Source organism: Squalius cephalus (genome assembly GCF_949319135.1).
Source record: "Squalius cephalus genome assembly, chromosome: 2".
Taxonomy (NCBI): domain Eukaryota; kingdom Metazoa; phylum Chordata; class Actinopteri; order Cypriniformes; family Leuciscidae; genus Squalius; species Squalius cephalus.
This window is the reverse complement of record NC_137123.1, coordinates 4,231,674-4,254,499: the sequence shown is the minus strand read 5'-3', so window position 1 is coordinate 4,254,499 and position 22,826 is coordinate 4,231,674. Positions and strand designations below refer to the sequence as shown.

Here is a 22,826-nt window from a genome sequence, read left to right as displayed (position 1 = left end):
GTAAGGTTGAGAGGTACCGACCAGAGATAGTCGGGATCACCTCCACGCACAGCTTGGGCTCTGGAACCACACTCCTGGAGAGAGGATGGACTCTTTTCCACTCTGGAGTTGCCCATGGTGAGTGGCGGCGGGCTGGTGTGGGGTTGCTTATAGCCCCCCAGCTCAGCCGCCATGTGTTGGAGTTCACCCCGGTGAACGAGAGGGTCGCTTCCCTGCGCTTACGGGTTGGGGATAGGTCTCTGACTGTTGTGTGCGTCTATGGGCCAAACGGCAGTGCAGAGTACCCGGCTTCTTGGGGTCTCTGGGAGGGGTGCTGGAAAGTGCTCTGACTGGGGACTTCGTCGTTCTACTGGGGGAATTCAATGCCCACGTGGGCAGTGACAGTGACACCTGGAGGGGCATGATTGGGAGGAACGGCCCCCTTGATCTGAACCCGAGCGGTGTTCTGTTATTGGACTTCTGTACTAGTTACAGCTTGTCCATAATAAACAACATGTTCAAGCATAAGGGTGTCCATCAGTGTACGTGGCATCAGAACGCCCTAGGCAGAAGGTTGATGGTCAACTTTGTGGTCGTTCATCCACCTGGTGGTGAGTTGGATCCGATGGCAGGGGAGGAAGCTGGACAGACTCGGCAGACCCAAACATACTGTAAGGGTCTGCTGGGAACGTTTGGCTGAGTCTCCTGTCAGAGAGCTTCGGCGTAGCTTTGACCGGATCCCGAGGAAGACTGGAGACATGGAGTCCGAGTGGACCATGTTCTCCTCCTCCATTGTCGACACGCTCCGGTGCTTCAGGAGAGGGAAGCAGTGCCCTACCAATGCTATTTTCAGTGGAGGTGGGCAGCTGTTGACCCCAACTGGGGATGTCATCGGATTGTGGAAGGAATACTTCGAGGATCTCCTCAATCCCGCCGACACGTCTTCCATTGAGGAAACAGAGGCTGAGGACTCGGAGGTGGACTCGTCCATCACCCAAGCTGAAGTCACCGAGGTAGTTAAGAAGCTCCTCGGTGGCAAGGCACCAGGGGTGGATGAGATCCGCCCTGAGTACCTCAAGTCTCTGGATGTTGTGGGGCTGTCTTGGCTGACACACCTCTGTACAGCAAACCCCTGAACAGCAAAAGCAGTCGTTGGTGGCCTGGTTTACTGGTCGAAAAAGTTCAAACTTTCTTTTAGTCGTCATTCTATTTAATTGTTCTTTATGTATACAGCCATTCAGGTGAAGAATAGTGTTTTGTAGAGTTGCGATCGGACTTACAGATCGATTGTCGCTTCCTTGATGCAATTCAGTGGCATTTACAAACTGAGGTGTATCCGGCAAAAATGGCTATCGTTCAACTTTGCAGACTGGTCCCAGATTTGAATGAACGAAACTAATGGCTCCTTTGAACCGATTAATTTTAATGAATGGTTAAAACAACTGATCTTTCCAACAGTGAACTCAGGAGACGTCTGGGTAACACTTTACAATAAGGTTTTATTTATTACATAAATTACATAAAAAGTACAGTTTGCTTACTCAAGCTTAAGCTTTAAAATAAATATAACCACTTGTTTTTTTGAAAAGCATATGACTAAATTTTTCCACACAGTGCTATCAAGAATCGATAAGAGAATCGTTAAAGAATCGGATCGATAAGCAGACTCGTCAGTGGCATTGATCTTGATACAATCTTATCAATTCCCATCCCTAGTTAGTCATGTTAATAAAGAGTCTACAAATGTTAACACATCAGTTAATGTTAAAATAGTGTATACTTTACAATAATGTTCACAAAATCCATTAATAAATACTTTGTTGAATGCAAGTAATGATAGTAAAGCACATATAAACATGAACAACATGTTTTCCCGCTAGTTTCCACTGTAGAATTATGTTTACCGAAAGCCCAAATCAATGCTTAATTATTAAATAATGTTGATAAGGTGCACAACAGCATTTTTACCTTTAGGATAAGATGGGGATTTAGAAATGTTCATCCTTAGAGCCAGCCCTGATTGGCTGCTTGAATCTCAATTTAAAAGAACGTCCAGTTTGCGGTCTTTATAATATATATATATTAGGGCTGGGCGATTTAAATCGCGATATTGTTATGCGCATCTCATCAGTAATGCCGGTTCCTTGATTAGTAGTAAATCGCCATCACCTGCTTTCAGATGAAGCGGCATTTACTACAAAGAGCCGTAGTTAACTGACAAGCTGAGCCAAATCACATCAATATCGCGGACGTATCGCCAGCGATATTTAATGCGATATGGCTCAGCTTGTCAGTTAACTACGGCTCTTTGTATACAGCAAAACTTCCAGTGTTAAATTAACACCCCTGGGAGTGTATGAGTCCACACTCAAGAGTGTTTACGTTAATGAGATAACTAAGTGATTAATTTAGTGATGATTGAGCATTATTGAAGACACCTGATGTTAACAAGTAGAATCGCTGAAGGAGAAAATCGCAAATTGTAAGTTACCATTATTGTGATGGGTAGTTGCTTTAGATGGGCTCTGACCCTTTCATGTGTACTTTAGATTTTGTTTGGCGGTTGTATCTGAGTTAAAACTGCCAGTTAAACAAAGAAAAAAAAGTGATCTTTGTTGGTTATATTATGACAATCATCATTTGAACTTGATCACTGAGCTCATTAAGATCCTTCTTTCTGACTTCGATTTATGTTGTTGGTTACAGCATAACTGTGAATCTGAATAAATGGCCAGCATTTTTGATATAAAGGATTTCTTAAAACTTGTTTAAAAAAAAAAATCATTCTTTTAGGCATACACAGATGTCAAGATTCAGTCTATGCATCTCAACAATGGTGAGGAGCAGAATATTCAATGAGGAAAAGTAAATTACATAGACAATTCAGATCATAATTTATTCATACCGCAATGCATGATGGGAGCCATTAATGAGTTGTGATTGGTGGCAGCCACTGCAACATGCTTTATTATTGTCACCACCATTGTTGAGATTCACAGGCTGATTATTGATGTCTGAACGTCTTTTTGATTAAAGCAATGTTTATTAAATATTTTGAATTATAAGTAAAGTCCTGATAATCATAGGCTGAAGAATCACAAAATTGCTGCTAACAAGTTAAACCAAACTATCTTAATATGTTTCACTTTTCAGATCACAGTATGATTGTCAAAACATAACCAACACTATAAGATAACATTTTACTTTGTTCATTTAACTGTTATAAATCAATAACAGCAGACAAACAACAGTAAATATTAATGTAAACATATAATGGTCTAGAGCCCAACTAAAGCAAACACCCATCACCTTAATGGTAACTTACAATTTGTGATTTTCTTCTTCAGTGATTCTGCTTGTTAACATCAGGTGTCTTCAATAATGCTCAATCATCACTAAATGAATCACTTAATTATCTTCTCAGCCCTAAATGCCGCTCCATCTGAAAGCAGGTGATGGTGATTTACTACTAATCAAGGAACCGGCTTTACTGACGAGATGCGCATAACAATATCGCGATTTAAATCGCCCAGCCCTAATATATATATATATATATTTATTTATTTTTTTTTTTTTTTATTCTGAGAGTGTAGTGTCAACTGCTACATAAACTAATGTATATATGTACAGTAAGTTAACCTTACAAAACAGTAAAGCTTTTCACAGGCGTTGTTCATGGTTAGTTCATGTTAACCAATGCAATAACTAATGGAACATTATCGTATAGTCTTACCGATATTTTAATACCTTTTTTTTTCTTTTCAGATGTGAATAGCGGTTCATCTACTGATGAAGAAACAACCTCGACATCAAAAGAGCAGCTGAAGGTCAAGAGTTTCTCCTGCGTCACCTGTGGGAAAACATTGAGCTCACGGGGAAATTTAGCGAGACACAAGAGAACACACACAGAAGAGAAAGACTTGACATGCAAGAGATGCAACATCAGCTTTACAAACTTAGAAGAGAAGAGACTTCATTCAAAAGAGCACAGAGTGAAGGAGGAGTTTCACTGCGAACAGTGCGGGAAGGATTTTTTCACCACTCCATCTAATATGAGAGCTCATATAAAGACACACACTGGCGAAAAGACTTTCCACTGCAGCGAGTGCGACAAGTATTTCAGGAACAAACAATCTCTTCGTGTTCACAAGCGGATGCACACGGGGGAAAAGCTGTACAAGTGTAGTTAATAAAGTTAATAATCAGACCGTTGCACAAACCACTTAAGACTCTGACTATCTTAAGTAGGACTACACTGCAATGCATTCTGGGTAAAATAAGACACTTTTCAAAACAAAAAACATGGCGGATCGAGAAAGCGCATTCAACCGCTCAGTGCAGTTTACCCGAGCGGAAAATATGTGTTTGTTGGAGGAGTATAAATGACGGAGTATGTTTTTATGTTTCCACTGTTCGATCGCGCCCGTGCCTCTCTCTCTCTCTGACACACACACATTCCAGCATTGCAATCTTGACATCGCAGCCTGTTATTATGCAGCGTTCACTCCAAACGCGTCTATCGCGTCTAATTCGACGCTTGAACATTTTAAATCCATGCGCGTCCAAGGCGAATAGGACGCGCGTATAAAGCGAGCGTTTGAAGCGAAATAGACGGGCATTCAGAGCTATGACTCCACTATGAGTCCACTACCCCCTGTTTGAGCAGTCACGGTGTATTGCATTTCACGCATCGCCCGTGACGCTTGCGTATGAAAGGGAGCGCGTCGATCGTTGCTCACGTTGACTATGTAACGGCCCTAACAGTCACACGGACATTTTACTTGGGAATATAGTAACAAGAAGAAATGTTTAAATTATGAGCCATTTTCCCTTTTCTTTTGGCAGTTTGTAATGTAACTGATTGTTACTGCTGGTTGCCAAGGTAACATAGAGGGCCCTATTTTAACGATCTGAAACGCAAGTGTCAAAGCGCAAAGCGCAAGTAACTTTGTGGGCGGGTCTTGGCGCTGTTGCTATTTTCCCGGCGGGATAAATGACACTTGCGCCAGGCGCAAATCTAAAAAGGGTTCGTCTGAAGTAGCTTCATTATTCATAGGTGTGGTTTGGGCGTAACGTGAAATAAACCAATCAGAGCGTCATCTCACATTCCCTTTAAGAGCAGGTGCACAAGTTTCATGACGGATTGCTATTATTATGGCGGATTTACCAGGCGCACGCCTGGAGCGGTTCACAGCCGAGGACACTGATGTTCTTGTAAGAGCAGTGAAAGACAGAGAAGTTATGTTGTATGGGGATGGGAGAAACCCACCCAAATCAGCGTCGGTTAAACAGGCGTGGGAGGAAATAGCCACAATTGTTTCATCAGCTGGCATCCCCAGGACGTCGCACCAGTGCCGCAAGCGCTACAATGACATCAGAAGACGGGGGAAGTCCAAGCTTGCCAGCATCAATCGGGCACTCCGTGTAACGGGAGGTGGATCTGCCTCTACTCAGGACCTGACGCCAGCAGAGGACATCGCTGCGTCCACCCTCACCGCTGAAAGCGTTGAAGGATTTGGGGGCTTTGAAATCGGCACCCAACCAGAAACGCAAGCAGTCCACACAATAAATAAAAACAATGTAACAGCTTCGCAGGAAGACCCTGGCCTCGCGAGCCGTGTGCACGGGCCATCTGAGGAGGGAACAGTGCAACCATCAAGGTCCAGACCCACTACACGCCGTGGCAGCATCGCTAGACCGGAGGACCACCCATTCCTGCAGCTCCAGCAAACCGGATTTGAAATGCTGGAGCGGGAGCTGTCTGGGATGCGGCAAAGTGTGAATGATCATCTTGACCGGATGGCGATGTTGCTGCGGCCTCTCGGGTGCATCTCCTCAAGCCTGGAGAGGATTGCTGCAGCCATGGAGCGTGGCCCTTCAAGCGCACCACCACCTCCGGTTGTGCCTCTTCCTCCTTCCCCCACTCCATCTCCGTCCACTCGTTCCACCAGGCGCACATCGCGCAATGCCATTCCCGGACCCTCAGGTGTCCAATCCCGCCGTGGCGCACGTCGCAAAACTACCAGAGGAGGGAAAAATAAATAAAGTTTTTCTGTTTAAATATTTTTAACCTCATTTTCCTTTTTTTTTATCAATTACTGTTTTTTTGACAAAATATAAAGAAATGTCACGAATAAATACTTTTGAATGTTTTGGACTCGTTCTCTCTGAATCACGAGTATGGTTATATTGTTGCAATGTAGTATAACATAGACCGAGATAACTTTGCTTACCTCACTATAGACGATGCAGCAGCTCTTCTGCCAAATAAGCTCTCCTCTCCCGTGCTGCTGCTGGGGCATTGGGGTTAAGTGGCATCGGCACATGCAGTTCACCATCACGTCTCCTTAAGTCCTCTAATATTTCCTCATCTATGTCAACAACACAACCTTGATTTATGGAAATGTTGTGTAAAACACAACACGCCACAAAGAATGCTGCGACTTTTTGAGGACTGTACTGTAAAGTGCCTCCTGATCTATCCAAACACCTGAAGCGCATTTTCAGCATGCCGAACGTTCGTTCAATTACACAGCGTGTTTGTGTGTGTTTTCGATTAAAGTGCATTTCACTCATTGTTGCTGGCATCAAAAATGGTGTCATCAGCCATGTCTTTAACGGATAGCCGTTGTCCTCTAACAGCCACCCATCCAACGGGGGATTCCCCTCGAAGATGGCAGGAATGGCAGAGTTTGCCAGTATGAATGAGTCGTGGCTCGAGCCAGGATAATTCGCAAAGACATGGGTGATTTTACTATAAGCATCGCAAATGACTTGTACGTTGATTGAATAGGTTCCCTTGCGGTTGATGTATACAAGTGCGTTTTCTGATGGGGCACGTAGCTGCACATGGGTGCAGTCTATAACACCAAGGACACCAGGGAACCCATATTTCGCACAAAATGCCTGCTTTGCTCTTTCCTGGCTGTCAGGTGTGACGGGGAATTTGATGTATTCCCCAGCATGTCGGACTAGACCTGATGTAACTGCATGTATAGCCGAACTTATGGCAGATTGTGAAATGCCTCCAATGGAGCTAAGGGGGTGCTGGAACGACCCAGATGCATAGAAATACAATGCCGCTGTAACCTTTACTGCAACGGGGAAGGCATAGGGACAGGGTGCATCAGTCCCCAGCTCATCTGCCAGGAGATGGCAGATGTCTGTCACAGCCTGGCGGGTCAGGCGTAGCTTACGTACGCATTCCTCCTCACTGAGGGAGAGATAAGTCTGTCTGGGCCGGTATACCCTCTCCCTCCGGCGTCTAATTCTTTGTCCCAAGACATACTCCATCTCACTGTGCAAAAGAAAAAAATATGAGCAAGCTCAACTTAACTGGTAAGTTGAAGACTAAGGTTTTTAATGTAGGCTACTTACATTATGGTAAAGGTGATTTCACAGTCTTCCGATTTTTTTTTCCTGGTTCTTGACGGACAAACCAATTTGTCAGATGTCCTTATATACATATGTCTTGCCACTATTGGGCAAACAGGTCTGATCCTTAATTACTACAATTAGCCTGAAAAATTTGTAAGCTACATTTATGCCTATTTTTTCACATCTTCGTGCACACCACAATGATTTCCGTCATCTCATGTGTTAATATTTTTTATTGTAACAATTTATGATGTGCAAAAATAACTGTTGCATCTGTGTAGATTACATAAGCAAAGTGTATGCGCGTTGTGCACGCTATACATTATGGTCAAGCATGCGCCCTTAAAATAGCATAATGAACAACGCGCAACGCGCCACTGACTTTAGACTAGGTTTTTTCTGGTCAGTGGCGCAATTGTTTTATGGAACAGGAAAATAGCATGAGGGAACGTTTGCGCCAGAACACGCCTCCTCTTTGCGCTGAACCGCCCCGGGGAGCGCAAGTGTATTTCTTAGTTAACCGACGCGCGTCTGAGGAGGGAAAAGTCCGCTTTGCGCGGGTGCAAAATAGGAATGATACGTGCGTCGCTGTACAAAGTCAATTGCGCTTGGTGCAAGATAGGGCCCAGAGTCTTAGACCTAAGTTAGCCTGGGGGTAAGGTGTCTAATTTTTTTGGTCTAAATTAAGTCAGTCTTTATTTTTGTGAAACAGACTAACTTGCATTAGACTAGTCTATGAGCAAATTTTAGACTTGTCTATAGACCGGTCTAAAATAGCTTTGTGAAACCGGCCCAATATCGTGCGATATATCGCCCAGCCCTATGCCGTTTTTATTCAGAAAACCCAAGTTCAGATTAATTGATTGATTTGAGGTCATTTTGTCAAGCATAATTTCTGTATGTTTTTTTGTTTTGTTTTTTTTAACATCTTCCCTTTTAAACTTTTGTTCCTAGTTCATGTCAGGTGTGTCTTGTTAGTAGATGTGACAGGTGATGTCCTGAAAAACAAAAGACACACTAACACACCCATCTATAATACGCACCTGAGCAGGTTCAAACTGTAAGGTGTGTAAATGTTCACATAGATAAAATAATTCTGGGTTTGACTTTAATGAAGTACCTGTAGTGAAACAGGTTCTGTGTGAAGAACAGGTGACACAGCTTCAGTAGATGAACAGCTGATCTTTGTTTGTTTCCACTGTGAACTTTCACTCTTTTACATGTCACTGTTGCAATGGACTTTGAAAAAAAAAAAAAAAAAAAAGAAAGCTTCTGTGTCTTTTAATAAACAATAGAGCTACAAATATATATAAAATTCAGCAAAGATTTACAGAAAAATGCTGTTGGCAGTTCTCTTCTCTTCATCACAAGTTTGATCCAATCACAACATCCTCCCTGAAACAAGAAGATGAACTTTACAGCCGCACGATTAAAACTACATTAATTCTACAATACAACAAAGTCTGTTCAGTTAAACCAACTTTTAAGAAACCCTTTGGATTATATTAAATATACTGAATTTTATGGTGTAGAATCACAGTGCTGCTATAATCGATAATGTAAATCTAACTCAGAGATAAAGTTATAAATTAGATCAGTGATAAATATCAAACAATGATTATGTCAAAATACGACTAACACCACCTGACTATCTTTTGGTTTTGTTTGTCTGACTGTTACAGCCATAGATATCATATAAAGGCTAGATGTCTCGTCCGCGCTGCTGGCCAATGGAGCTCGACATCCGCACACGGCGGCCATCTTACGACAGGATGCTCGCTCACTCATAACATGGTGCATGTACTTTTAAATAACCATAACTTGCTCAATTTTCAACCGATTTTCAAACGGTTTGGTTTGTTATAAACGTCAGAGATGTAGCTATTATACTGCATACATATGAATAATTATGTTCAAAATGTTTAAGCATTCAGAATTATAGCCACGTTAATAACGTTTGTAAGAAACCAAACCGTTTGTAAATCCGTCCAGATTTCAGCAAGTTACGAGCATTTTAGTTGGCGTATGTCACTCACCTTCCGTCCACAGCAGCAGGGAGCAGCAGCGCAGTCTCCTGACCTAAGATGGCCGCCAAGTGACGACACAGCTGACTCCGCCTTGAGCCATCTAGCCTTTCTATACATGTCTATGGTTACAGCAGCCAAACTAAATTTAATGTAAAAAATTCAAGGAACAAGAGCTCAACTAAAGCAAACACTGATCATCACAATGGTGACTTTTTTTTTTTGTGATTCTGCTTGTTAACATCAGGTGTCTTCAATAATAATCAATCATCACTCAATTATCTTAATTATTTCTAACTTTAACACGGCTTCAGTGTTCATTTAACACTCAAATTTGAATACTTTGACACTCTTGAGTATGGAGTTTTTGCTGTATGTATAACAGGTTTGCTGGGTTCATAGCTGGAGTTGTTTTTTCATGTTTAACATCTTTCCTTTTAAACTTTTGTTCCTAGTTCATGTCAGGTGTGTCTAGTTAGTAGATGTGACAGGTGATGTCCTGAAAAACAAGAGACACACTAACACACCCATCTAAAATATGCAACTGAGCAGGTTCAAACTGTAACTTGCCTTTGGCTTGCTCAGTTGGGGATACTTAATTTAATTAATCAATCAACAATACTATTGATCAGCATTACCAAACGTGGACGTTTTACACTAGAAACAAACACTGATGTACTATTTTATTTAATACTGTGAAGCTGCTTTGATACAATCTGTATTGTGAAAAGCGCTATATAAATAAAGTTGACTTGACTTGACTTGTAAGGTGTGTAAATGTTCACATAAACAGAATAATTGTGTGTTTGACTTTAATGAAGTATCTGTAGTGAAACAGGTTCTGTGTGAAGAACAGGTGACGCAGCTTCAGTAGATGAACAGCTGATCTTTGTTTGTCACTGCCCAGATAGTAACTTTATATGGCTCCAGACTCAAGAGTGTTAAAGTGTTAAAATATGAGTGTTAAATTAACACTCAAGAGTGTTAAAGTTAATGAGCTAATTTAGTGATTGATTGAGTGATGATTGACCATTATTGAAGACGCCTGATGTTAAGATAGTTCTGCAGACAGACTCTATGCATTTCTGGAATGTAAATAAGTGTAGATCTGTATTGATTTGTTGAGAAAATGCAATGAATTTTATATCATGAGATGCAGTTTTTATCACTGTGACATTAACTGGTTGCTATGAGGAAGCACATTCTGTACATTCTGCAGTAATTAAGCTTCCTGTGTGATTATGCAAGGCAAGGTCCGTTTAAAAAAAAAAAAAAAAAAAAAAAACCTTCATAGGCACGTCAAAATACTTTGAAAACCAGAAGAGGATCTCACAGTCTTCACAATACAGAGAAGAACAACATCACACCTTGCTTCATAGCATAAATCTCATGAAATGGCAAACGCAGTAAGTAGGCAATTCTTAACAAGAAACACTGAATTCAAGGCAGACACAAATCAGGATAGAGAGAACAAATCGTAAAATAGTGAATGTGCTGATTTTGAACATTTTGTATGTATTGGTTTGTAACTTTGCTGTCATCATTTCACAGCACTGTGGCATTATTTGGCATTATATAAAAAAAACTGTTCTAGTGTAGTGCTTAACATTCCACTGATAAATCACAGTGCTACTCAAAACAATACAACTAAATAAACTAGTTTCAGTAGGATGAAACAATGGTATCATCTTGTTAATATATGGAAGCCCTGAACCGCAAGGTGAGAAAAAAATAAAGAAAACTTATCTCGTTATTTCGACTTAATAAGTCGTTATTTCGACATAATATCTCGTTATTTCGACTTAATAAGTCGTTATTTCGACATAAGTCGTTATTTCGATTAGGGCTGTGACATTAACGCGTTAATTTCGATTAATTAATCTGAGAAAAAATAACGCGTTAAAAAAAATAACGCAGATTAATCCATTCCATATTGACCTTTGAACCTGGAGCCGTTCTAGCCACCATTCGACTGTAAAATGAAGGAGGGAGACGAGAACGCGCTTGCGCTGCCTGGATCATTGATTGGAACATTTACTTATAAAAAAACAGCCGGCATTTCAACGTTGATTCACCGGTGAACGCAAGGGACCAAGGTCGAATCAATGTTGGATTATGTTTCGACTGTGCAAAACGAACCAACGTTGAAATCGTGACGTTGTTTCACCATTGATGTCGTGACGTTGTTTCACCGTCTCTTCTTTCAATATGGGTGAATAAAGATTGTATGTCGACGTTGAACCAATGTTGAATTATGCTTCGGTTTTGCAAATTGAATCAACGTTGATATCGTGACGTTGTTTCACCGTCTTACCTTTCATCATGGGATAATGAGTCATGACAATGCTGACTGAATTTGTGATTAACTGTACACTAAAATATTATTAACTGTCAAATTACTTGCAGCAATGGCTTAATTAAACACATTTAATAAAAATATAATACATGCTCAAGATTGTAAAACAAGTTTTATTCTGAAAAAACAAAAGTCTAAAAATACTTTCTAAAACAGATGAAAAACATCTCAAACTTTAAATTGCAGCATTTTAGTAATGTTAAAAACCTGTAAAGCAAGTGTAAATAATGTTTATAATTTAATGTTTAATATTAAATGTATAATTTAATAATGTTCAATAATTTTACAATGTTCAATTGTATTGATTATTTGCTAGGCACAATTATTTCAATTCTCACCCTTTGAACATTTGAACATTATTTCAATAACATGTTCAACACAATTATTTTTAATTGATTGACAGCCCTAATTTATATGCGATTAAAATGCGATTAATTTCGATTAATTAATTACAAAGCCTCTAATTAATTAGATAAAAATTTTTAATCGAGTCCCGGCCCTAATTTCGATATAATAAGTCGTTATTTCGACATAAATATCTCGTTATTACGACATAATATCTCGTTATTTCGACATAATATCTCGTTATTTCGACATAATATCTCGTTATTACGACATAATAAGTCGTTATTTCGACATAATATCTCGTTATTACGACATAATAAGTCGTTATTTCGACATAATATCTCGTTATTTCGACATAATATCTCGTTATTTCGACATAAATATCTCGTTATTTCGACATAAATATCTCGTTATTTCGACATAATAAGGGGACATTCTAATATGCATTAAGCTACATTTAGCGTTCTTATAATGAGTTTCTATGGGAGGAAAATGCTTAACGTCAAATTAAACGCTTTGCGTTCATATTCTGGACTTATCTGATTTTTGTAGTAGCCTATACTTTATTATGATTTTAGTATCATATTGATTAATAAATGCACGCACAATTATCCGTGAACTTGATAAATGTTGCAGATATGTTTTAGGCTACTATCCACAAACAAATTGCTTTCAATTATGTGTGCAAAATTCAGAATTCAACGAATGCAGTGCAACAACAACAATAATAGTTAAATTAATATTAGTATTAATAATAATAATAATAATAATAATAATAATAGTCGCAGTAGTGCTAGGCTAAGGCAGTGCAAGCCAAGTCAAGTAAAACAGAGTTTCTTTGCGTTCATAGTCTGGACTTATCTGATTTTTTTGTAGTATACTTTATTATGATTTTAGTATCATATTGATTAAGAAATGCACGCACAATTATCCTTGAACTTGATAAATGTTGCAGATATTTTAGGCTACCCATAAACAAATTGCTTTCAAATGTGCAAAATTCAGAATTCAACGATTGTGCAGCAATTTGTACAAATAGAGACATTTTTGTGTATAAAAGACATTTTTGTTTTATTTTGTATTAGTGATTATAATTTGCGCGTCCATTTATTGTCGTCTGAGTCGATCTCATTTGAGTGTATTCGGCAATTTGCTTAACGTGGAATTAAACGCGTATATTCTGAGCTCATCAGATTTTGTTGTACATATACTTTATTAGTATGATTATTTACTGTGTTTGGTCTGTAAGTAAATATGTTAAGGTTTGTATTCATTTCGATATGCCACTAGAGGGCAGAATAAGACCGGGAATTATAGAATGCATAGTAGTTATGTTGACCTACTGTTTTCATAACACTGGATATTCTACTAATTTATACTTTTCTAAAACGTTGCATATTAATGGCAATTAACTTAGTGAACGTAAGTGAACTTCTTTCATTTGAAACCACTAAAAAACTTTTGTAAATAAAGAGATTTCCACTGGACCAGCAACTACACAGTCACCGCCTGTTAAATAAAGCAACATGCAGCGTATCATCAATATTTGTAGATCTTCTCCTGGACTGAAGCACAGGCTCTACTCTTCTGCACAATGGTGACCCAATAAAATACATTTTACAGTAAACTACTGGCAACAGTGTTACCAGTATAAACCTGTTTTATAACTTTATTACTGTTAAAATACATCCAGTGGGTGTGTCTTTTTATTCAACCCCACAGGAAAATCCACACTACAAAGAGGAAAAAGTATTACTAACCAGTATGACTTTATTTCTGTCATACATCTACAGAAGTTGTTATTAAGATGTTTAATTGAAAATGTTTGGTTTGAAGTCACCATTATATAGATCAGTGTTTGCTTCAATATTAACCAACTGCAGAACCATACGTCATAGCAGTGTGAGGATGACAGCGCCAGCCTGACAGTCTGATGCCAGAAGTGGGCGGGGTAAAAGCATCTAAGGGGTGGCGATGGATAGGTGTTAGGGGTGTGTTTAGGGATCAGGGGGTGGAGATGGATAGGTTTAGGGGTGGGTTTAGGGATCAGGGGGTGGAGATGGTAGGTTTAGGGGTGGGTTTAGGGATCAGGGGGTGGAGATGGTAGGTTTAGGGGTAGGTTTAGGGATCAGGGGGTGGAGATGGTAGGTTTAGGGGTGGGTTTAGGGATCAGGGGGTGGAGATGGTAGGTTTAGGGGTGGGTTTAGGGATCAGGGGGTGGAGATGGTAGGTTTAGGGGTAGGTTTAGGGATCAGGGGGTGGAGATGGTAGGTTTAGGGGTGGGTTTAGGGATCAGGGGGTGGAGATGGTAGGTTTAGGGGTGGGTTTAGGGATCAGGGGGTGGAGATGGTAGGTTTAGGGGTGGGTTTAGGGGTCAGGGGGTGGAGATGGGTAGGTTTAGGGGTGGGTTTAGGGATCAGGGGGTGGAGATGGTAGGTTTAGGGGTGGGTTTAGGGATCAGGGGGTGGAGATGGTAGGTTTAGGGGTGGGTTTAGGGATCAGGGGGTGGAGATGGTAGGTTTAGGGGTGGGTTTAGGGATCAGGGGGTGGAGATGGTAGGTTTAGGGGTGGGTTTAGGGGTCAGGGGGTGGAGATGGGTAGGTTTAGGGGTGGGTTTAGGGATCAGGGGGTGGAGATGGTAGGTTTAGGGGTGGGTTTAGGGGTCAGGGGGTGGAGATGGGTAGGTTTAGGGGTGGGTTTAGGGATCAGGGGGTGGAGATGGTAGGTTTAGGGGTGGGTTTAGGGGTCAGGGGGTGGAGATGGGTAGGTTTAGGGGTGGGTTTAGGGATCAGGGGGTGGAGATGGTAGGTTTAGGGGTGGGTTTAGGGATCAGGGGGTGGAGATGGTAGGTTTAGGGGTGGGTTTAGGGATCAGGGGGTGGAGATGGGTAGGTTTAGGGGTGGGTTTAGGGGTCAGGGGGTGGAGATGGGTAGGTTTAGGGGTGGGTTTAGGGATCAGGGGGTGGAGATGGTAGGTTTAGGGGTGGGTTTAGGGATCAGGGGGTGGAGATGGTAGGTTTAGGGGTGGGTTTAGGGATCAGGGGGTGGAGATGGGTAGGTTTAGGGGTGGGTTTAGGGGTCAGGGGGTGGAGATGGGTAGGTTTAGGGGTGGGTTTAGGGATCAGGGGGTGGAGATGGTAGGTTTAGGGGTGCGTTTAGGGGTCAGGGGGTGGAGATGGGTAGGTTTAGGTATGGTATATGTAAGGTGGATATGTATGGTATCCACTTCCGGCACCAGACTGTCAGGCTGGCGCTGTCGTCCTCACACTGCTATGACGTATGGTTCTGCAATTCTGCAGTCAGACCTATCTCGTTTGCTTTAGTTGGGTTCTGGACTCTTGACTTAATAACATTAGTTTCTCTCTTGCTGCTTGAACTGTGTTTTTGCAGCTCACACTTGTGCACACACACATGGTTAGTGAATGATTGCAGTTATATTGATTATGATGCCAAAATCATTATATAGCCTGTTCAATCACTAACATCATTCAGAGTTTAACCCTGTATTAAAAGTGTTACATTACCATCACTGTTAAACTACAGCAATGAGTTACAATGAATACATGCATAACCAAATAATACAGAGCTACACTGTATTGTAGAAACACAGAGATACCAAAAATTAGCACGTGAATCTCAACAATGGTGGCAATATTTTTGTCAGATGCACAGATATACGTTTAATAAATATTAAAGGGATAGTTCACCCAAAAATGACAATTCTGTCATCATTTACTCACCCTCAAGCTGAATTTCTTTTTTCATTTGAACACAAAAGAAGATATTTTAAAAAATGTCAGTAACCAAACAGTTGATGCACCCCAATGACTTCCATAGTAGGAAAAAAAAAAAAATACTATGGAAGTCATTGGGGTGCATCAACTGTTTGGTTACTGACATTTTTCAAAATATCTTCTTTTGTGTTCAACAGAAAAAAGAAATTCAGCTTGAGGGTGAGTAAATTATGACAGAATTTTCATTTTTGGGTGAACTATCCCTTTAAATAGCCATAAATTCAAAGCTTATATACTGGATGTGATCAGAAAATCAGAGATGTCCAGCTTCCGCTTGGCTTTTTCTTGCAATAACAAATGTGCTTTACAAACTCAGTTATAGCAGCCAGAGAGAAACTAAAGGTTGAAAGTCAAGTGTCAAGTAAAGTGGCAACTAAAACAAATACTGATCTCCATCATGGACTACAAACTTTATTATATTCAATAAAATATCAACAACTAAATATCTGTTAATTCTCAACAAGAACTTTTGTACATGTATGAAATAAATAATGTTAAACTGGTTTGTAAACTGTTTTCACACTCAGTGTTGCTGGAAGTCAATTGTACACAGCAAAAAGTCCAGTGTTAAATTAACTCTCCTGGGAGTTTATATGGCTCCAGAGTCAGTGTTAAAATATGAGTGTTAAATTAACACTCAAGAGTGTTAAAGGTAATGAGCTCATTAAGTGATTAATTGAGTGATGATTGAGCAATATTGAAGACACCTGATGTTAACAAGCAGAATCACCAAAGGAGAAAATCTAATTTTTTAAGACACCGTTATGGAGATCAGAGTTTGCTTTAGTTGGACTCTTGACCCATAAAGCTTTTACTTTAAATGTTGTTTGGCTGTTGTATCTGAGTTATAACTCTCAGATGAACAAAGAGAAAAGGTGATCAGGTGGTGTTGGTTATGATTTGATAATCATAATTTGACCTGAATATCAACTCTCATTTAGAGTCAGATTTACCTTGTTGATTACAGCAGCCTGTGATTCTACAACAAATGATTTTTTATCATTATCAATATGATCCAAAATATTTCTTAAAAATTGTTCTGATAAAAATACATAGAAAATTACTTTATTTGGACACACAGACATCAATAATCAGCCTGTGAATCTCAACAATGGTGACAATAATAAAGCATGTTGCAGTGCATTCTGGGTGCCACCAATCAAAACTCATTCATGGCTCCCATCATGCATTGCGGTATGAATAAATTATGATCTGAATTGTCTTTGTAATTTCCTTTTCCTAATTGAATATTCTGTTTGTCACCATTGTTGAGATTCATACACTGATTCTTGATGTCGGTGTGTGCCTAAAATAAATGTTTGTTTTATCAGAACAACTTTTAAGAAATCCTTTAGACTAGTTAGAAAAAAAGATCTTATGCTGTAGAATCACAGTGATGCTGTAATCAACAATATACAGTCAGAGATTAGACTCTATATGAGATCAGTGATTCAGATCAAATTATGATTATGTCAAAACATAACCAACACCACCTGATCAACTTATCTCTTTGTTCATCTGGCAGTTATAACTCAGATATAACAGCCAAAGAATAATCTAATGTTTACAGTTTATGGGTCAAGAGCCCAACTAAAGCAAACTCTGATCTCCATAACGGTGTCTTAAAAAATTAGATTTTCTCCTTTGGTGATTCTGCTTGTTAACATCAGGTGTCTTCAATAATGCTCAATCATCACTCAATTAATCACTTAATGAGCTCATTAACTTTAACACTCTTGAGTGTTAATTTAACACTCATATTTTAACACTGACTCTGGAGCCATATAAACTCCCAGGAGAGTTAATTTAACACTGGACTTTTTGCTGTGTAGTTTTTGTGTTTCTCTTTTTTCTGTTCTTGTTTCTCTGTCCTTCAGTGATTCTGCTTATCAGGTGTTCATCAGTGTCTCAATTCACTCACTTCTTTTCATTCACTCTGTCAAGTGGACTATATTAGTGAACTAGTGTAGGGAATAGTGAATGAGGGTATAGGGTGTGATTGGGAAAACAGCCTCTGAGTGTCGATTTTGAGCACTGTTAATTCACAGTATATTCCTGTAGGCTACTTTCTCAAAAAACAACAAATATCACCCAGAATGCATTGTTCTACGGTATATTACTGTTTTAATGGAAAATGGTATAATATTGTCAGAATTTGGCCTTTTTTACAGCAAGGGTTAACAGTGTATAACACACTGTTACTTTATCTTCTCAGGCAAATGACTTCAAACCAAGACAGAACAACTTCAACACACCAGAGTTATATTTAAAGGGAAAACATGTCAGCATAAAAGATCTGAAAAAAAGAAGTGATATGAGAGATCCTACGAGAGAAGTACTAAAAAATCTCTCCAAAGATATCACAGATTATCCAACTCCTGTTGTATTTCACATCACAGAATTGACCCATGTCACTAACAAACCTAGCCTTCAGAAGATCTGGGACTCAGAGGGATTCATGGGATTTAATTCAAAATCGCTTTCATGGTGGAGCCTGAAGATCAATGAAGCGGATATAAGAGACGCTGAGGAGCGTTTCCTCGAGAGTTCATTCCCAGACAGAAGCGAAGAAGAAATAGCAGCTCAGCAGCCGTTCCTGAGTAAATTCACCACGTCACCAGCATTCATAAATGACACCTCACGCTACGGCAACTTCCGCTTCACGTTTCCTCTGCCTGAACTGATGGAGGCCTACAAGAAGCAGATGTGTGAGGACGAAGAGCCGGTTCTCAGAGTTTACGAGACCAAACTTTTCAAGCAGAAGATTGAGTATGTTGTTCTCGTTCACCGCCCTCAGTTTAATGAGAAGTTTAGTAAATATCCACTGCTTACATCCAGCCCACTGGTTTCTTATGAGGGAAATCAGATCATCTGGAGAGCACAAGCCATTTGTCAAACCCACAGCTACCAACTGGAAATCCGTGGAAAAACAGCAGTGACACAAACCAAGTATCCATACCAGTATTATGTGTGGGATCAGCTTACCCTCGTCTTTCACATCAAAGAGGGTGAGGTCCTTACCTTCCCTCAAAGAAAGCTTAAAGCAAGCCTCAGTTGTTGTGAAGCTGATATAAATATAAACCTTTCAAAAGGAGAAAACTGCCCTTCCATTGAAGAAGCTCAGGAATTCCTTGAAAGCTTGCAAGATGAAGATGAAAATAAAGATGAAAAAGATGAAAAAGATGAAAAGAAAGATGAAAAAGATGAAAAGAAAGATGAAAAAGATGAAAAGAAAGATGAAAAAGATGAAAAGAAAGATAAAAAAGATGAAAAGAAAGATGAAAAAGATGAAAAGAAAGATGAAAAAGAAGAAAATACACTTGAGGAAGTGAAAATGGAAGCGGACTAAGAATGTGCAAATTTTGTAAGAACTTTTGCAGTTCTGCGAATTTGGGGTTTTATCCAGCATTTCTGCTAATAGATTTTGGTGAGAAATTACAGTAAATAAAAGTTGGAGGTTGATTTTTTTTTCTAATCTAATATTTATTACGTATCATTGAAAGGCTGTTATGGGATTTAAAAAAAAATGAAATCATCTGGATTGTTCAAAATAAATACACCATTTTTAACCTATAATGCTCTCTATCATTCTTTCACAAGCCGGTCAGTGTTTGCGAGGCAAGACTATTGCAACTCCTTGTATATATGTGTGTGTGTGTTTGTGTGTCTGCCAAACAACATTAAACTGATTGCAATTAGTTCAGAATATAAAATATGAAGTGAAGTTGGTAATGCTGTTTGTGGAGTTGTTTAATCCTCCTCTGCTGAGTTCTTCACAGATTTTATGTCTTCTTTTCTCTTCAGTTGATTTCATCCTAGGCTGTGGCTGAAGTCAGTTGTAGTTCTTGTGTTTCTGCGCAGCAAAATCCCACACTGCTCATATAATCCACACTAAAAGAGTTTTATAAGTAACAATGAAGCAGTGTTAAAGATAATGAGATAATTAAGTGAATAATTGAGTGATGATTGAGCATTATTAAAGACATCTGATGTTAACAAGCAAAATCACTATTTACATGACGAAATTTGCAAGCAGAAAAACTGAACGCGTCTCTAAAGTCAGTAGTGCAAAAGATATTGCCTAAAAATAGCAATGCGCCAACTAAGCGCCTGAACAGGTCCGTGTAACACTTCACAATTCAGTTTTCAGACCATACAATGCAAATGCAAAAATGAAACATTTAAAGTGTTGACTATCAGCAATGGTGATAATCAACAAACTATTCATTTGAACAGATCAACTCTGAACATCACGAAAAGCAACTAAAATCACAAAACAAATACAAAACAAAAACAACAGCAAAAATAAAAGCAAATAGTAGGAATATTCAGGTGCATAATTTATTCATGCCGCAATGCATGCTGGGAGTCATGGATGGGTTTTGTACATGGTGGCACCCAGCATGCATTGCAGCATATAGCTTTTCATTCGTCACCATTGCTGAGATTCATGTCTTTGGGTGTCTTTATGATACTATAGTATGTAAGATCCGCTTCACAAATTAATTTTGAAGCACTCTTGTTTTTCACGTTTCCTTTATAAAGTAATGTTTAAAAGTAGGCCTCTTTGATTATTATTAATTTTTTATGATCTGAAATCCAGTAAATTTAGCTGTCATTGTCTTTTATTATGTGAACGCACATACCTCCGTTAAAATCTCAGAGAATACTTTAGTGTTTAATGACTTTTAATGTAAAGTGTGGAAAAAACAAAGATATATGTTTGTTTTTTTTATATTGGTGAAACATGTTCTTCAGAGAAGTTGAGATTTATTCTGGTGCTCCTGGTTTGCTTCTTCACTTTCAATGTCAGTGTAAATCCAGGGCTTTTTTAGAGTAATGTCAGAGTTATCAACAGGCCTCCCTCAACTAATATACAGTATCACTTACATCTTAAATTTGTTTCTCACACAAAGCTGTCGTATTACTTCAGAAATATTACTCATCAATCATATGGACTTCCTCTATGGCACTTTGTGGAAATTATGAATTAAAATGGCAGATAAACCTTAATTTTAAAGAAAGTACACAAAAGCAAATTTTATTGTAGTTTACTCTGAGACAAAAACTATAATTTTCAGAAACTAGCACCTTGAAACCCATTTTCAAAAGTTTTGCGTTTTCAGGCCCAGAACACTGTTGTTGTGTAAATGAACAGTGAAAAGACATACAAAGTTTTCAGTTTTTAGTTGAAAACTGCGTAATGTAAATGCCCCAAAAATGAATTGTTTTTTTATGCTGTTGTATGACAGAAGACTGTAAACTTGCAATATCAGATCTTTATTTTCTGTGTTGAAAACAAACAATGAGGCTTAAAGTTAAACAAAACATCTTAAAACATTTAAGCTAAACAAACTATATGCAACAAAAACAATACACACGAATGATTACACACTTTTATATCAATTCATGTTGCTTTTCAGGGCTCCACACACAAGAGATACAGTGGATATTAAAAGTCTACACACTCCGTTAAAACAGTGATGTAAAACATGAAACAAAGATAACTCAGTCAGAGCATTTGCACATTTAATGTAAAAAAAAATGACAACCAAAGATAAAAATAAAGAGCTTATACAAAACATCAACGGGTTCTCATTGTTGAAAGGTGGATGGAATCGTGAATCAAAGTGTTTTTGCAAAATAAAAAATAGAGTGGGAAAATATTGCCATGTCAAGATGTGCCGAACTGATAAGACTCCCATCCAAACGGAGTCCTGTGGCATTGCATAAGTTGTAATTGTTACATTAAATATGCAAAAGTTCTGATATGATTTATCTTTTGTTTAAATTTGTACATAAAAAATGCCCAGCTGGTTTAAAAGGGATGTGAAGACTTTCCATTTCAAGCGAACAGTTTTTTTGCTCTGTGTCCCAAACACTACGGTCTCATGTTAGGCTAAAAGAAAGAAACAATGAAGAGAAAAATAATGAGAGTAAGTGAATGAATATAGAAGTAATACTGCTTTTTTATTTATTTATTTTTATATTCTTTGTTATATGCTTAGTCTATAGACATTTGATATTCAGTGAATAGTGTGAAAAGCTCAGTTAAAACACTTACTGTTGCATTCTCATACACAGCTTCACTTAACTCATCACCAGAAGCTTCACGTCTGCTATAATCATTTCTGGACTGACTCATCTTTTCCATTACAAAAAAAAAAAAAAACAGAATAGAGAGAAATGCATGAATAATGTCTTCCAACACCCACTAGATAAAAGTCACGAGTCACGACTACATTCAGGACTTCAATCTGAGTGCAGGTCATTTACCTGATTAGTAAACTACTGATAACCAAATTCATTTTTCTCACCTGAGATTTGAGTGTGTCGTTTCTCTTTTTCATCCACTTGCTTACCCTTGAAAACCAATTAATGTGATGTGATCAGATTTTTATTTGAAAACCTTTCAGTTTAGTTTGTCTAAACTATGGGATCATATTTAGTGTACATTTAAAAAAAGACATATTAGTACTAGTAACTGCAGTCAAATATTGCAAACATCTTACCCAATTAGCACCATAGTAATGATCACTGCAGCTCCACAAACCACTCCAATGGATATGTATAATATCACCAAACATCCTATAGCTGAGACAAAAAGTATAAGTATAACATCCGAAAATATTCATTTACTTCACTTTAGAATGAGTAATCTAAAGTGATAGTTCAGACAAAATTAAAAAAAAAAAAAATCTGTCATCATTCACCCTGAAGTTGTTCCAAACCTGTATGAATTTCTTTATGCTGAACACAGAAGAAGATAGAGTGAAGAAGGTGGGTAACAACCAGACGACGGTAGCCACTGACTTCCATAGTATGTATAAAAAGTAATGTTTGGTTACCCACCGTCTTCACTCTATCTTCTTCTGTGTTCAGCATAACAAAGAAATTCATAGAGGTTTGATGTCACTGATAGGCGACGCGCAGACACTGTCCGTGTCCTGGT

General features: G+C 38.9%; 2 protein-coding genes and 1 long non-coding RNA gene across 4 annotated transcripts in view; 2 read left to right on the top strand and 1 right to left on the bottom strand.

Annotated features, from left to right (window-relative positions):
• Window positions 1–4,881, top strand: part of LOC307154532 (uncharacterized protein) — a 30,071-nt gene extending 25,190 nt beyond the window's left edge. Inside the window, exon 7 of the mRNA XM_079864546.1 lies at window positions 3,745–4,881. Coding sequence (XP_079720672.1) covers window positions 3,745–4,169 — 425 coding nt within the window. The 3' untranslated portion in view covers window positions 4,170–4,881. The remainder of the gene's footprint in view (window positions 1–3,744) is intronic.
• The window catches only part of LOC307154563, a 49,690-nt gene extending 27,237 nt beyond the window's left edge, over window positions 1–22,453 (bottom strand). Inside the window, exons 1-4 of one of the 2 annotated variants that reach the window (XR_013820383.1) lie at window positions 22,387–22,453; window positions 22,192–22,237; window positions 21,939–22,019; window positions 21,718–21,773 (exon numbers count right to left, since the gene is read on the bottom strand). This is a non-coding gene — a long non-coding RNA (uncharacterized lncRNA). Of the gene's footprint in view, window positions 1–21,717; window positions 21,774–21,938; window positions 22,020–22,191; window positions 22,238–22,386 lie in introns of those variants that run through there. The other variant, XR_013820382.1, reaches the window with a different exon arrangement.
• Window positions 10,699–21,945, top strand: LOC307154525 (uncharacterized protein). The gene is made up of 2 exons (XM_079864537.1): window positions 10,699–10,786; window positions 18,090–21,945. The coding sequence occupies exons 1-2, from the start codon at window positions 10,775–10,777 to the stop codon at window positions 19,221–19,223; spliced, it is 1,146 nt and encodes a 381-aa protein (XP_079720663.1). The 5' UTR covers window positions 10,699–10,774; the 3' UTR covers window positions 19,224–21,945.
• Window positions 22,454–22,826: the final 373 nt, after the last annotated feature.